Raw genomic sequence first — 14,782 nt, forward strand, 5'->3', positions numbered from 1 at the left:
ATTAGTAGTGCCCTAAATTCTTTAAAAGGCCATAGATATGTACTTTTAACTTTAATTTAATTTGTAGGATGACTATTCTTTAATTTCCTCTCTTTTGGGGGTGAGACTATATAATGCTGTGTTTCGTAATATTGGAAATGAAATGAAATTTTAATTAAAATTAATTAAGAATTATAATTATATTTGAATGTACCTAATTCAAAAATATTATATTTTCTTCCTAGCTTGGAATTGCATGCAGTTCCAATTTCTAAAACCTTTCTAATAATTTTGTAAATTAAATTATTATGTTGACACATAATACGTACATGCATGTAATATTTATGTGAACATTATTTATTAAAAGATATCTCATTTTTTAATATAAAAATGTGGTACCATCAGTCAAGAGCTTTAAATCGATGATGATAATAATAATAATAATAATAATAATAATAATAATAATAATAATAATAATAATAATAATAATAATAATAATAATAATAATAATAATAATAACAATAAATATAATAATTTTATAACTTTTTCAAACATAAACTTTCAATTATTGTAGGATTAAAATTAAAATTGTAATTATAAACACATCCTAAATTCTAATTCTAATTTTAAAAAAAAAGAGTATTGCAGGTTGAGTTGAAGGATATGTTTACATTTATTGTAGATTTGAATGATATTGTTATTGTAAATAAAAATTATGTCTAGAGAGAGTGTTAAAATGTAATATCCTTTTTAGGCATGCATGCATCTTATTCATTTTGACACTTATTGGTTAGCATGGTGAAATAGTTTGATTGCGCATGCTTAATAATTAGTAGATGTTTATTTTTTCTAAATAATAAAGTTTAAATGAATAAACAAATTATTTTTAAAAGATACTTTAATTATCCCTTTAACAACAACATTAGGAACAGCCCAACAGCCCTGGATTTATAAACCAATAAATTCAAAATACATAAAAAAAAATAAAAGAAAAATGAATTCATAATAACATATAAAAACTGCCCTGTAAGAGTGAGTGTAATCCAATCAACAAAATCAAAATGCTCATAATTATTCAATCAAAAAATTGAAAGGAGGGTTGCCCTAGATTTTTATTGTAAAAAATATTCTAATTAAATACTATTTGAAATGTCTTTTTTTGAAAATGATATGTGCTGGATTGGGCTAGTTGTTTGTGGCTTCCTTAATTTGGGCTGGTTTTGAGTAAGAACAACCAATGTGGATTCTTTTTACTTCAAAGGTAGAAAAACTATCAACTTTAATTTGTATGAAATACCTTCTAAAGTTCTGTAGGAAGACACTGAAATTTTTAAAGGAATTTCCAAAAAAAGCATTAAGTAAAACTTTGTTAAAAGAGCAAAGAAAGCAAAAACTCCATAGGGTTCCATATTTAATGGAACGTGTTTAATGTCCTCAACTATTTGTGTCGAAAATATGCTCTCAATTTTAATTCTTATTTCTAAGTTCATTTGTCACATATGATCAAATCTGTAACCATCAATTACTGTTCTTTGTCAATAACTCTGTATGCCTAAGGTTTTTAATATTTGGTCTTAATCGAATATCTAATCAAATTCAAACTTTATTTTCGATTTTCGAATCGAATTTTAAACCGATTCGAATTCAAATACGGTTTTCGAGTTTGGTTTCAACTTGAAAACCAAACAATAAAAACGAACTTATTTTTTATTATTTAATTTAATTATATAATTTATTAAATATAATTAAATAATTATATATTAAATTACTATAGTCCTCCTACTAAATCTAATAAATTACTCTTTCATCTCTAGTACTCTTATCCAGCTTTAATGGCAGTAATCCTTCTTTCATTCAAAAATTAATTATATATTAAATTAGCATGGCCTCCTACTAAATCTGTAAATTACTCTTTCATCTCCAATATTCTCAGTGGTCGCTACTGGCATACTGGCAATAATTTCTCTTTCATTCAAATTCATCTCTAATTTTATAATCTAATAAACCCCTTTCTTTAGTCGCACACTTTTCTGATCCTTCCAATGGTTCACCTCATCTATAACTCTAAAAATCACTAAAACTCTTCACATATCAAGCTCTTACCGGTAATATAAATAGTCGTCAATACTATTTTAGTTCCTTCGTTCAATCGTCGAACATTAAAGATCAAAGGTAAGTCAATAAGAATAATTTAGTGATTTTTTATATTCTTTTTTTTTTATAATTTTAAACTCTTAGTATATAAGATCCCTCTTAGTGTATATATATAACTTGCTTATTTTGCTTCTTTTAGAAATAGAATTAGTACATTAACTTAAATGTTTGCAATTGAGTTTTTCAATTATTTATTTACTTATTATAAGATTATGTGTAAAATGAGTTTGTTACCTAGTTTTTTTTTTAATCTATTCATTTTCAAATATTTTAGCTCTCTACAATCTATTCATTTTTTTTAAAAAAAAAAAATCATTGTTTAGATAAATAAAATTTCTGAACAAAACGAAGACAATCAAATACTTTTAGAATGTCAAACATTAGAAAGTGAGTTTAGGAGAAGAATGTTAAGGATCTACTAGAGGAAGTGTATATGATTTATTGATTTAAAGTTTACTAGAAAGCATAAAGATTATAACAAAAGGTAAATGGTTTGATAACATTTTTTAGAATTTGTTGATAGTGAAGGTAAAAAAAATGCATATGCAATTATTGTAATAAAGAGTATAATTGTGCACATTTAAATTATTTGTGACTTTTTTGTTAACTCATATGAAATCTTGTCCACTAAACCCTATTGAAATTATTATTATGGATGAAAGTTGATTGAAAATGCTGGTTTAGACAATGTATGAAAAATTGTAAACATTCACTTGTTGTGTCATCCATAAATATTGTGACTAGGGATTGCTATCAACTATTTATTGATGAAAAGACTAAACTTAAAACTCAACTTAAACAAACAACTATTAGTGTTTGTTTGACTACAAATACTTGGACGACTTTGCAAAAGATTAATTACATGGGTCTCATTTGTCATTTTATTGACAATGATCGGAAATTACATAAAAATGTGTTAAACTTTTATCATATATCAAGTCATAAGGGTCAAAATATTGGAATAACTATTGAATTGTACTTGGCTAATTGGGGTCTAAGCAACGTGTTTACTGTTACACTTGAAAATACAAGTTTTAATAATGTTGCAGTTGAATATTTGAAAAAAAATGGTGCTAGTTCTAATATTGATAATGAAGTTCTCTCAATTAACATATTTTTTTTTTCAAATATTCAATTGCAACATTATTAAAACTTGCATTATCAATTGTAATAATAAACACACAGAGTAAACCATAATCAACCAACACAATTCAAAAGATATATATTCTAATATCTTGACTTTTATTACTTAATATATGATGGGAATTTAACACATTTTTATGCAATTTTCAATCATTATCAATAAAATGAACAATAAAACATATGTAATTAATCTTTTGCAAAGACGTCCAAATATTCGTCGTCAAACAAACTATAAAAGTTGACTATTTAAGTTTAGCTTTTTCATCAACAAATAAATAATTGATAGCAATCTTAGTCATAGTAATTCTAGATGAACACACACGTGAAGGCTGACATTCTTTCAGCATTTTTAACAAATTTAAACGAAAGTTCATCAATATTAATAATCATTTCAATTATAGCCTTCCTAGGAGCTTGTTGATCAAACTTCAAAATCAATACACTAACATTGTATTCCCTAATTTCTCCATTTCTTTTAGTATTAAATGTTAATTGGCTTTGGTTTTAAGTTTTATTGATAGGGTTTAGTGAATAAGATTTCATATAAGTTAACAATGTAGAAGTTCCAAATGATTTAGATGCACAATTATACTCTTTATTACAATAATTACATTTGCACTTTTTTTTTATCTTTACTGTCAACAAATTCTAAAAAATGTTATTCCTATAGTACATCATTGACATTCACCTCCTAAACTTTCAATTTTCTATATTTGGTATTCTAAAGATATCTAATTGTCTTAGTTTTGTAAGACATACAAAAATGAATAAACTGTAAACAACTAATTAAGATATTTGAAAATGATTAGACTTTTCTAATAACATAGGTAGCAAACTCATTTTACACATAAACTTATATTAAGTACGTAAATAAATAATTGATAAACGTCCTGACAAACATTTAAGTTACTGCACTAATTTTATTTTTTAAAAGAGTGAGCAAAATAAATTAGTTAAAGAGATTTTATCTATTAAAAGTCCAAAACTATACAAAAAGACTAAAAATTACCGAACTATTTTTAGTGACTTACCTTTGATTTTTAATATTCGGCAGTTGAACGCGGAAGTAAAACAATGTTGGTATAGAAAAATGAAGAATAGAGAGAAATTTTATTGCTTGTATTTTTGTTATTATATTCTTACATAGGAAGTTCAATGCTTAAATAGTAAAAATTACATTGTAGAAAAGGAAATGATTTAAACGATAAAATCATATAATTGATTTGATAACAAATCTTCAATCAATTAGTCTAATTAATTGATTTGCTTATACCTTTCCATTTTTTTTTAAATAGTAAAATTATGTAATTGATAATCAACAGCCAATTAGCAAATCAATTAGTCTAATTGATTATTTGCTACTGACTTTCTAAACATTTCATTCTTTAAATTATTTTTCTTTCAGGATAATTCTATAGTTAGCGACTATCAAGATATTACTGGTGAGATAGCTAGATAGGTAAAAAGTTTTAGACATTATTAGAGATGAAAAAGTAATTTTATGAATCTAGTAGAAGGTACATGGTAATTTAATATATAATTATTTAATTATATATAATAAATTATATAATTAAAATAAATAATGAATTTAGTTTTCGGTTTGATTTTCGAGTTGAAACCAAACTCGAAACCAAATCAAAAACTGTATTTTATTTGAATCGGTTTAAAATCGATTCGATAAAATACAGACCAGATATAGAACACCCCTATTTATATCCTACAAAATATTATCCCAAAAGTGATCTTTTATTTTTATTAAAATACCAAAAAAAAAAAAAAAAATCATTAGGAATTAGAATAGTAGAGGTCTTTGAAATAGAGCCCCTAGGGTCATGACTAATGTAGCTTGTTTTACCAACAAAGCTTGATTTTAAAACTCATCTATGTCCCTTCCAATATTCAAAATCTTTTATCTCCGAAACTGAACTTTCATACTTCCCCAAAATCAACTATTATTAAAAATAACTCCATTATCCCAACTTAAAATAACTTATTAAACTTTAGACAGGCTTAATTAACCTATAAAGTTCTTAAGTGTGAATCAACCTATTCCATTAGAATTAACTTTAATGTTCATCTAAAAACTATAATTCATTTAGAACCCAATTAGGATACATGTTATTTATGTTTTGAAAAATTAAAATAATTTTAATAAATAATTTGATCAAGATAAAATGATAGCCTAAGTGAGATAAAAATCTCAAAATTACATTCTAATTTTAACTATGAACAATAAAATAATTTTTATACCAAATGAAACAATAAAAAAAAACAATATCACTTTCAATTTAAACTTTGAGGGTTTTATAATGAGATGCAACTATGTGGATTTGGGAATTTATAATTCCAAAATTCTTTCTTTAACTGTTGGATCATGAATGATAAACATTTTATGAATTTCAGATAAAAAATCATCCATTACCTTTTTTTTTTCTTTTATGCCCAGGCATGAAAATAATAATGCTTAATTGATTTATAAATCAGCAAAGATATGGTATGTTTTGGAGTCGACAACGATGAGCCTCAAGGCTGCGACTACAGCTAAGAGGGACATACATCCAAAGAAGCAGACATTAAGCCAATGCCACATCTTTTGCAATGAATTCAGCTTGTTGTTCTTAGCCACAAGGTACATATGGTTGGCCAAAATGAATGTGAGTGGGAATGTACTGATGGCACCGGTTAGGCTCATGAAATCTCCCAAGAACGGCAACATTGCAGAGACAAGAGTGCTGAAACCCAAATACCCGCCTCTTACCATCAACCTGAAGGACAGATTGCGGAATGCTAAACTGCTCCCTTTTATGCCATATTTCGTATCCAGAAACTCGTACATTGGACTTGCAAATATCTGTTCAGATATCACCATTACAAAACATATCATGTGTGAATATATGATCAAATGTTAGGCCTATTTAGATCATGACATTATAATCTAGAGCATCGTCTAGAAAATAATTTAGATAAACAAATCTTATTATGTCATTTGATTTTGACGACTTTTCAATAAGATTGTGATTATGCTACAGATTATGCCATTTAGTTTCCTGTTGGAAATTAGAAGGGCAGGAGACCCATTCAAACCTTGTAATTGCACGATATATTCATATAGATACTTTGAAAATGAACCTCGAACTTGTGACATGACTTGAAATAGATAACATCTCTAGCTTTCGTTTCAATGAGAAATTTTCCAATCATTACTAATTGACAGAGAAATTTCTCAACTAAAATTTGGCCTATTCCAACCAATAAAAAAGATTCATTTTGAAAACATTCAATATAAATATATATCCTGTAAGGTATAGGATTCAATATGGATTTTCAGTCCAGCAAGAAGAGATCAGGATTTTGAATGTTTTTTTCTCGAAAAAAGAAGGGAATTTGAATGCGTACATGTAGAGAAATGACAGTTTGTAGGAAGGCAGCAATGTTGGCCATAGCCTTCACCCAAACAGGACCATTGACACTGTTAAGCAGAAAAGTTGATGTGCTTGATCCATATGCCCAGTAGCCAATGAAGGTAAGAGCATACATAGGTAACACTCCAACAGTGAACTGAAAGTAAAGGGCTTTCATCATATTTTTAACAACTGGCTGCCTAATTGTCGCCTGTAATGAGAAGTAAACAATAGTGAGCACTGAGCAGAATAAAGAAATTTCTTAGAAGCATCTATAGTTAGAATTCAATCAGGAGAAATGGCAAAGTCAGTTACTAATCTCTTTGCTAATTATATATCCATACCTATCTAGTTGTTTAATTAATTGAAAATTTGAATTATTTGGACTAATAATGACCCGAATTTGAGTTTTTATTTTATTTACACCAGGATTATTTTCTTGAAGAAGGCTAGCACAACATCCCACTGTGATGAGCCCCCATTTCAATCAAGATGCTTTCAACGGGATTTATTGAATCGAATTTGAATCTTTCTATGATAAATCGAGGGTATTAGTCATAATTTAGCAAGTTCTGATGCTACATGATCTTCAAGCTTGAGGGGGATTTCTTATTCTTATTCCTAAATCAAATGCACCATCTATGAACATAAAGAAATCATACTTTAACAAATAGCTCACTTTAAAGTGACAAAATGTATATCATTGTTACAAAAAAATGATACCCATGCCTTACCTGTATCTCCGGAAGCATTCCTGTATTAAATGCAAAAACAAGATTTGCAGTTGCACCAATGGTTGTGAAAATCTTGCTCGTCTTTGTTCCAGGAATACCATAATCCCTTGGTGGAGACTGGACTCCTATGCATCATTAGGAATACAAAATATAAAGGTTCTTTACCACCGAAAATCATATAAATTCTATAGCATAATAACAGCTTCATTTTTCAAATATGCTCAATGAATTCCAACATTTCGAACAAGGTTTCTCTTATTTTTTTACTGTAGTTAGTGAATATAGCTAACAATAGAAAAGAAATAGCAGTATATCATTTTAGCTGTTAACTATGCTACTCAACTCACATATAGAAGTCCTGGAATCATAATTGTGGAAAGACAAACAATATATTTTCAGACTGTCAGTGATCTGTCATCATAAACATAATGGTCACCGAGACTGGAGTTATAATGTTAAGCACGTTATGAAAATATAAGTCTGTCAATTCAAATTAGGAAAACTAAGAAGTATGAGTTTGGAATATGTAAGGAGATTAGATTTATGCAATACACAGAATGAGCGGATATTAAGAACATCATGCTTTGCATTTGTGATTTGGTCGAACTGGATGGTCTGCACTCTGGACCTGCATTAAGAACGTCATCACACTTCAAGCATGCCAAAAACTTCTGTATGGATGTTTTTTTTTCTCTTAATGTTCTTTATCCTTTTATTTTTATGCTTGTTGCTTCTTTGTAATTGTGGATGGATATGACCTGTCATCTTTTCTATGAAATTTAGTATGTTTAAACAAAATAACAAAGAGGGTTTAAATTCATATATACCACATGCTTCAATATATCTTCAGCATAAACTTTCATCTATTGTTAAAGTTTGTTCAAGGTATAAAAGAAATTAACATTAAGTAAGATTGTTAGTACATTCTAGGGAAGAAGATATCAATCAATGAACAAGAGTAAGTGACCATACCATCTTTAGCTGACAGCACTATTGCTACAATAATATACACCAGACTCAATATAGTTGAGACTCCCAACCAAATCCTTAAGGCTGACAAATGAGGAATCCCAATGGCAAACATGGCACATACTACTCCAGAAATCGCTATAAAGTATGGGAGCTTCATCATATGATCATCACTGAAAAGAACATAAACCCCCTGCATGTAAAAGAACATAAACCCCCTTCATCATATGATCATCGCTGAAAAGAACATAAACCCTTTGTATGTATGCTAGAAATCAATCAGCTTTAGCAGATTATGAAACAATATATATTTCTTATGCAATGAAACAACTCAATACAAGATAACTAATTATGCATATTATTGAAGAACGCCTGTAAGAAAACACAGAGAGTCCCATTTGGGAACACTTATTGATTTTCTATATCGATACGTTTTCAGAAACAAAAACATTATGGAAACTAAATTTAGTCCGACAAATTCAAAATTATATTTTTGTTTCTGTATCTGGAACACTTATTGTTTTTGTTTATGTAATTGGATCTGTTAAGGTTAGGAAATTAAATTTAGTCAGTATCCATATACAATAATACTCCTCTTACCTTAAGGGCCTGACCAGCTAATATGATGTATCCGGTATTAATCATAAAAAGATTTACATATTGCAATGCCCATGTAAGTGCATAAGCTTTCTGACCTGCAACAACACAACATCCATAATTAGACTTGAAGAATTCCTATGAACTATGCACTTAAACTGTTATGGAATTATCTAATTGCATGCCTTGTACCAACCATATACAAATCCTGCAAGGTCTCTGTATCGGATATGCCTTTTCCCTCCAAACTCATGAAGCTTAGCTATTAGAGAGTTCGCGTACAAGGATATACATGTAGCCATAATCAAGCCGAGTACACCAGGTAGCCATCCAAGTGGGACCATGATTGTACCAGAATAACCCAATACATAGGCACTGTTGATACCAGTAGTGAGGACAAAACCAACCTGAAACCATGAATCTAAAGGGGGGAAATAAACGAATATTAAACAGTGATATACCAAGTAAGAAAGATAATTCATTCTTAATGACAGATCATTTTGTATACTGAATAGAGCACATTTTTAGATGATTTCGAGCACAAACTTAATGGGTTTTGATTACATAATCGTCAAACCATCAGCAAGATAATTGAAACTAAATTGGCGTGTATTCTACCCTAATGTTGAATCGAACTAAAGGATTTCATTTCCATTGTTTCCCAGAACCAATTGAAACACAATATACTACATAAAGAAAGAGAGAGAAGGAGACACACCAGTGCTAATCTGATGGGCGGTTTCGGGAATATCAAAGCTTGGTTGATCTTCAGAGTAGACTTTATTGTAATGTAGAGAATCTTGGTGATTGTTTTGACCTTCCATTGCGACCACGATAACATCTTCTTCTTCTTCTCTGAGGAGAGATGTTCTCTCGTGCTCCTCTGATATTGGTGTCATAGCTAGCGTATTATATCTCTCTTCCATCTCACTTAAAAATAGTTAGACCCAAATTGGACACAGAGAGATACTGAAGAAGAGGATCGCAGAATTAGTTAAAGGCTGTGACTTTGGAAAATCCAATCATCTAGTAATTGGCCTAGCTAGCTAGCGCAAAGGATTGACCCAAAGAATCTGCTACGAATAGGATCCCCAGGCTAACGATTCAAGCATGAATTGGTCAGATAACAGTAAAATGCAGCAGCGCTCATGTATTTCACTCGTCTCAAGAGTTACTAGTTTTGTTTATATTACGGAAATCTCCAAAGCAATAACGTCTACAAATAGCAAAGGTCTTTGCTTTGAAAGCAAAAAATTATGTATTTTGGAAATAAGGTCAAAATCAAGTACCACCTTTGACGTGAAACGACAGAAAGTACACCCGTAATTTCGTTTATAATTTTATTTTTAAGAATTTAATTTCTCTTAATAATTCAAAATTAAAAAATTTGAGTTAGATTGGACTTAAAAATAATTTAAGTTAGACATAAAATAAAATATTGATAAAGTTATTGGATAAATATAAATTTAATAATTATTATTTTTATAAATTAAATTTAAAAAAATTAAAAAATTAAAAGGTAATGTCATATTTTTAAATGAGTTCAGTCCAATCCGAGACGAATCAATTCTAAATATAACATAGTTTTTCATTTAATTTTTGAATTAGTATACTTTATTCATTCATTCTCAAACAAATATAATTTAATGTTAAAATTTATTTGTTTTTAATTAATTAATTTATTTAAATTTAAACTCATTATTATATATATAAAAAGAGAGTAATGATAGGAAAGCCATAAATTGTAGCGTACCAATTTCTATCTTTTTATATATATTAAATTATAAATATAAATATATATAAAATAAAAATAATATATATATATAATTTATTAAATTATTATTTCACTTCTTTAAATTTATTATTCTTATTTCTTTTTAAAAGTATTTTTCTTCTTCTTTTCTTATCTAATTTTCTTATAAAATATATATATTAAAAAATATACGTACATTTATATATTCTATTAATTTATTCATTCTCTTTGTTATTATTTATATTCAAAATACATAAATAAATTAATTAATTATTAACAGCAAAAATTAGTAGATAAAAAAATAATTAATTAAATTTAAAAAAAAATAATCACATTCATATTTAACTTCTTATTTTTTTATATATATTTATTAATTTTTCCAATTATTACTTTTAAAAATATATAAATAAACTAATTAATTTAAATATGAGAGAAATAATTGTGATAGAAAATTTGACGGAATGAATGATGCGGCACAATTTGATTAGCCAAAAAATTAACAAAATTTTTCTCTCTAGTGATGTAGTGACACATTATTCTTTTTCTCATTCTCTCTCAAATTCTCTCGCTTATTATCTCTCCTCTTTAAATATATAATTATAAATTAATAGATAAAAAGAGAAAAATATAAATGAAAAAAAGATAGATAAATTATTAATGAAAAGAGGAGAGATAAATAAATATTTTGAATTAAGTTTAGTCATCCATCATAATCACCTTAACACGTTTTTTACTCCACTTTAGTTGTAAAATTCTATATATATATAAAGAGTAAGGATAGGGTAGCCAAATTTTTGTAACTAAAATATATATTTTTTTATTTATTATTTTTATAAATTTGATATATATTTTAATTATTATTTTTATAAGTTTGATTATTTATATTTTAAAATATATATTTACCTTTCAATTATTAATTTATATAACCTTTTAATAAGAAAATTAATAAGTTCACTGTTCACTTCCAATCATTTATAGTCATAAGTTTTTTTTCTAGTGAGAAATGGTGTTGATATCACTCTTCATGTTCTCATTTATAGTCCATAAGTTTTTTTTCTGGTAAGAAATGGTGTTGATATCACTCTTCATGTTCTCATATAGTTATTGGTTTTATAATGTGCAATCTCAATACATGTTATAATTTAAAAACACTTTTTGAGATGTAGCATTATCATTTTCACCCTACTTAACTAATCATTGGATGTTCCCAACAACGAGGTAAAAGTCAATGTATTATACGAGATGTAGCTCAGGATATCTGAGCAAAATCCTCCTGAGCAAAATCGTCAAGAATTTAAATAATGATGATTATAATATTAAACTTTATAAGTATTTATTAATTATTTATGAGAAAGATAAAGTAAATATTAATTACATTATATAAATAATAATTGAAATATAAATAGAGGAGTGATAGAGAGAAATTTGGTGAAGGAATTTGGTGAGGGAATGACTTAGAAAATGTAAAAGTGGGAGTAAAGATAGAAAAGAGATAAATTATTTGATTTTTTCAGCGAATAAGATTATGCCAAGTCATTCTCTCACTAAATTCCCTCACCTAATCATTTCTCATGTAAATATATATATATATTAAAATAGAAATAATCAAATTTATATAAAATAATAATTTAAAATATATATATATATATATATATATATATATCAAAATATAAATAATCAAATTTATAATAATAATAATTTAAAATTTATATCACTAAAAATAATATATATATATATCAAATTTATAAAAAAATAATAATTTAAATATATATACATATAATAATAATGAGTTTAAATATAAATTAATTAATTTAAAAAGTGAATTTGAACAATAAATAAGTTAGTTTAAAAATGAATTAACAAAATATATTTGTTTGAAAAGTTGAACGAGAAACTAAGTTATATTGGGAATTGATTTCACCCTAGTTTTAACATTTCGTCCATAATTTGTCATTTTTTACCCACTCATTTATTTTCTTTTGTAGGTTTTTTTTACAAAATTGTGATTTAGTTTTATTTTTCTTTTGGATTGAAGTCATTTGAATTTAAAATAAATGTAAAATTAATTATATCTGATTAAAATAAAAAAAAGGTTAATTTCGAGTTAATTCAGGTCAATTTAATCAATTAAGTCTAATTCTTCAATTACAAATAAATATATAATTTTTAAATTATTTTTTTTTTACACAAAATACAAAATCATGTCATGTTCATGTGCACAGACCTTAATCTATCTACTCGAATTGTGATAATCTTACCCTCATCCTTAAGAGTTTGTTTGGATTGGGTTAATTGAAAAAATTTAAAAGAAAAAAATAATGATGATTGATAATTTTGAAGAGGTGGTAATTATTTTTGTTAAAAAAATTTAAAAAGTATTAATATATAAATAAAATAATAAATAAAATAATAAATAAAAGTATTTTAATATTTTAATTAATAATTTGAGTGATAGGATAAATACAAGGAAAATAAAATAATGTTTAATTTTGTTTATATTATTTAATAATTCAAACGGATCAAAGCCTGATTCGCTACTCTCTCCTATTCCAATCAAATCTCTTTAATTTTATTTTTCTTAACCAACAAAAACAAATATAAAACTTTTAATAACCAACCCTACAAATTACAGTTCAGATCTTCTGCTACCGATTGCCGTGTTCCCCTGTGGCGCACCAATCAGATTGCAGCATTATTAATTTAATAATAAATCAATCTGGGCAGGAGACGGAGGGAGGGAGAATCCGGAATCCGGGTTTAGGCCCGGGTACACACAAGACGCCGTTAACGGAAGTGCCCGTTAACGCCAGGAAATAATATAATATTCAGATAATACCCAGATAAGATATCTTCGCTCTGATCTACACGCCCGTTGCCATGACCCTCATGTAAACCCCGCATACCCACCCATGAGAAGAACGCCTGCCGTTCATGAAAATACACTTACACGTCCATGTAAAGACCGAATTGACAGTCATATTATATTTACGTTTTTTAAATATTAATTTAATTTATTAAATAACACAGGCAGCGATATAATATTCGCTTCAAGTAATTCAATCTTTTATTTTCTTGGATTTTTTTTTATTTTTTTTATTTCAATTTTTTTGCCTCGAGACTCTCTGGAGTGAAGATATATTTGCTTCAATTCATTCTAATAAAAACCTCATGTAAAACCCACCTACCCACCCATGAGAAGACCGCTTGACTACCATGTAAAGACACTTACCCGTTTATGTGAAGACCAAAATTACATGGATTTTATATTTCCGTTTATTAAATATTAATTCAATTAATTGAAGATGACATGCAGCAACCGAACAAATCTTCGCCTCAATTACCGGCTAGGTTTTTTTTCCTATTTTTTTTTATTTATTTTTTTTTTGCCTCGAGACTCTCTGGAGCGAAGATATATTTGCTTCAATTCATTCTAATAAAAACCTCATGTAAAACCCCCCTACCCACCCATGAGAAGACCGCTTGACTACCATGTAAAGACACTTACCCGTTTATGTGAAGACCAAAATTACATGGATTTTATATTTCCGTTTATTAAATATTAATTCAATTAATTGAAGATGACATGCAGCAACCGAACAAATCTTCGCCTCAATTACCGGCTAGTTTTTTTTTCCTATTTTTTTTTTATTTCTTTTTTTTTGCCTCGAGACTCTCTGGAGCGAAGATATATTTGCTTCAATTAATTCATTACTTTTTTTTCTTTATTTCAATTTTTTCGCTGGAAAAGAACATCTGTTCGCCTAGACCATGTTCCATGTAAAATGGATTGAATAGTCGCTTCTCGAGAGAACACTTATTCGCCCCTAGTCCCTGTGTCATGTTACATGGAATGAATAGTCGCTTTTCGAAAGAAGACATGTTCGCCCCGGTTACATGAATATATATACCCCCTAATATGATTATTTTATTATCATTTCCGCCCGATTCATCTCTCTCTCTTCCTGCCTCCTTTTCACGGCGATTCGTAACCGGCTCCCCGTCGACCGAACCTGAATCCACATCTTCACGACTCCACAATGGTACGTATTCCT

The 14,782-nt window shown here is 27.7% G+C and overlaps 1 protein-coding gene across 1 annotated transcript; it reads right to left on the reverse strand.

The window, feature by feature from the left end:
- Positions 1-5,725: 5,725 nt before the first annotated feature.
- LOC124927579 (proline transporter 2-like) lies at positions 5,726-10,111 on the reverse strand. The gene is made up of 7 exons (XM_047468024.1): positions 9,696-10,111; positions 9,174-9,398; positions 8,981-9,075; positions 8,384-8,573; positions 7,412-7,536; positions 6,673-6,888; positions 5,726-6,127 (listed from the first exon to the last, which is right to left on the reverse strand). The coding sequence occupies exons 1-7, from the start codon at positions 9,901-9,903 to the stop codon at positions 5,750-5,752; spliced, it is 1,437 nt and encodes a 478-aa protein (XP_047323980.1). The 5' UTR covers positions 9,904-10,111; the 3' UTR covers positions 5,726-5,749.
- Between the last annotated feature and the right edge of the window lie 4,671 nt (positions 10,112-14,782).

Source organism: Impatiens glandulifera, chromosome 2, assembly GCF_907164915.1.
Source record: "Impatiens glandulifera chromosome 2, dImpGla2.1, whole genome shotgun sequence".
NCBI lineage: Eukaryota > Viridiplantae > Streptophyta > Magnoliopsida > Ericales > Balsaminaceae > Impatiens > Impatiens glandulifera.

Excerpts from the sequence above, each read along its gene's own strand:
- LOC124927579 (XM_047468024.1), bottom strand. The coding sequence starts at position 9,903 with ATGGAAGAGAGATATAATACGCTAGCTATGACACCAATATCAGAGGAG. Across the intron at positions 9,399-9,695 it reads CGCCCATCAGATTAGCACTG|ATTCATGGTTTCAGGTTGGT; the intron begins GTGTGTCTCCTT and ends TCCCCCCTTTAG. Across the intron at positions 6,128-6,672 it reads AAACTGTCATTTCTCTACAT|ATATTTGCAAGTCCAATGTA; the intron begins GTACGCATTCAA and ends ATATCTGAACAG.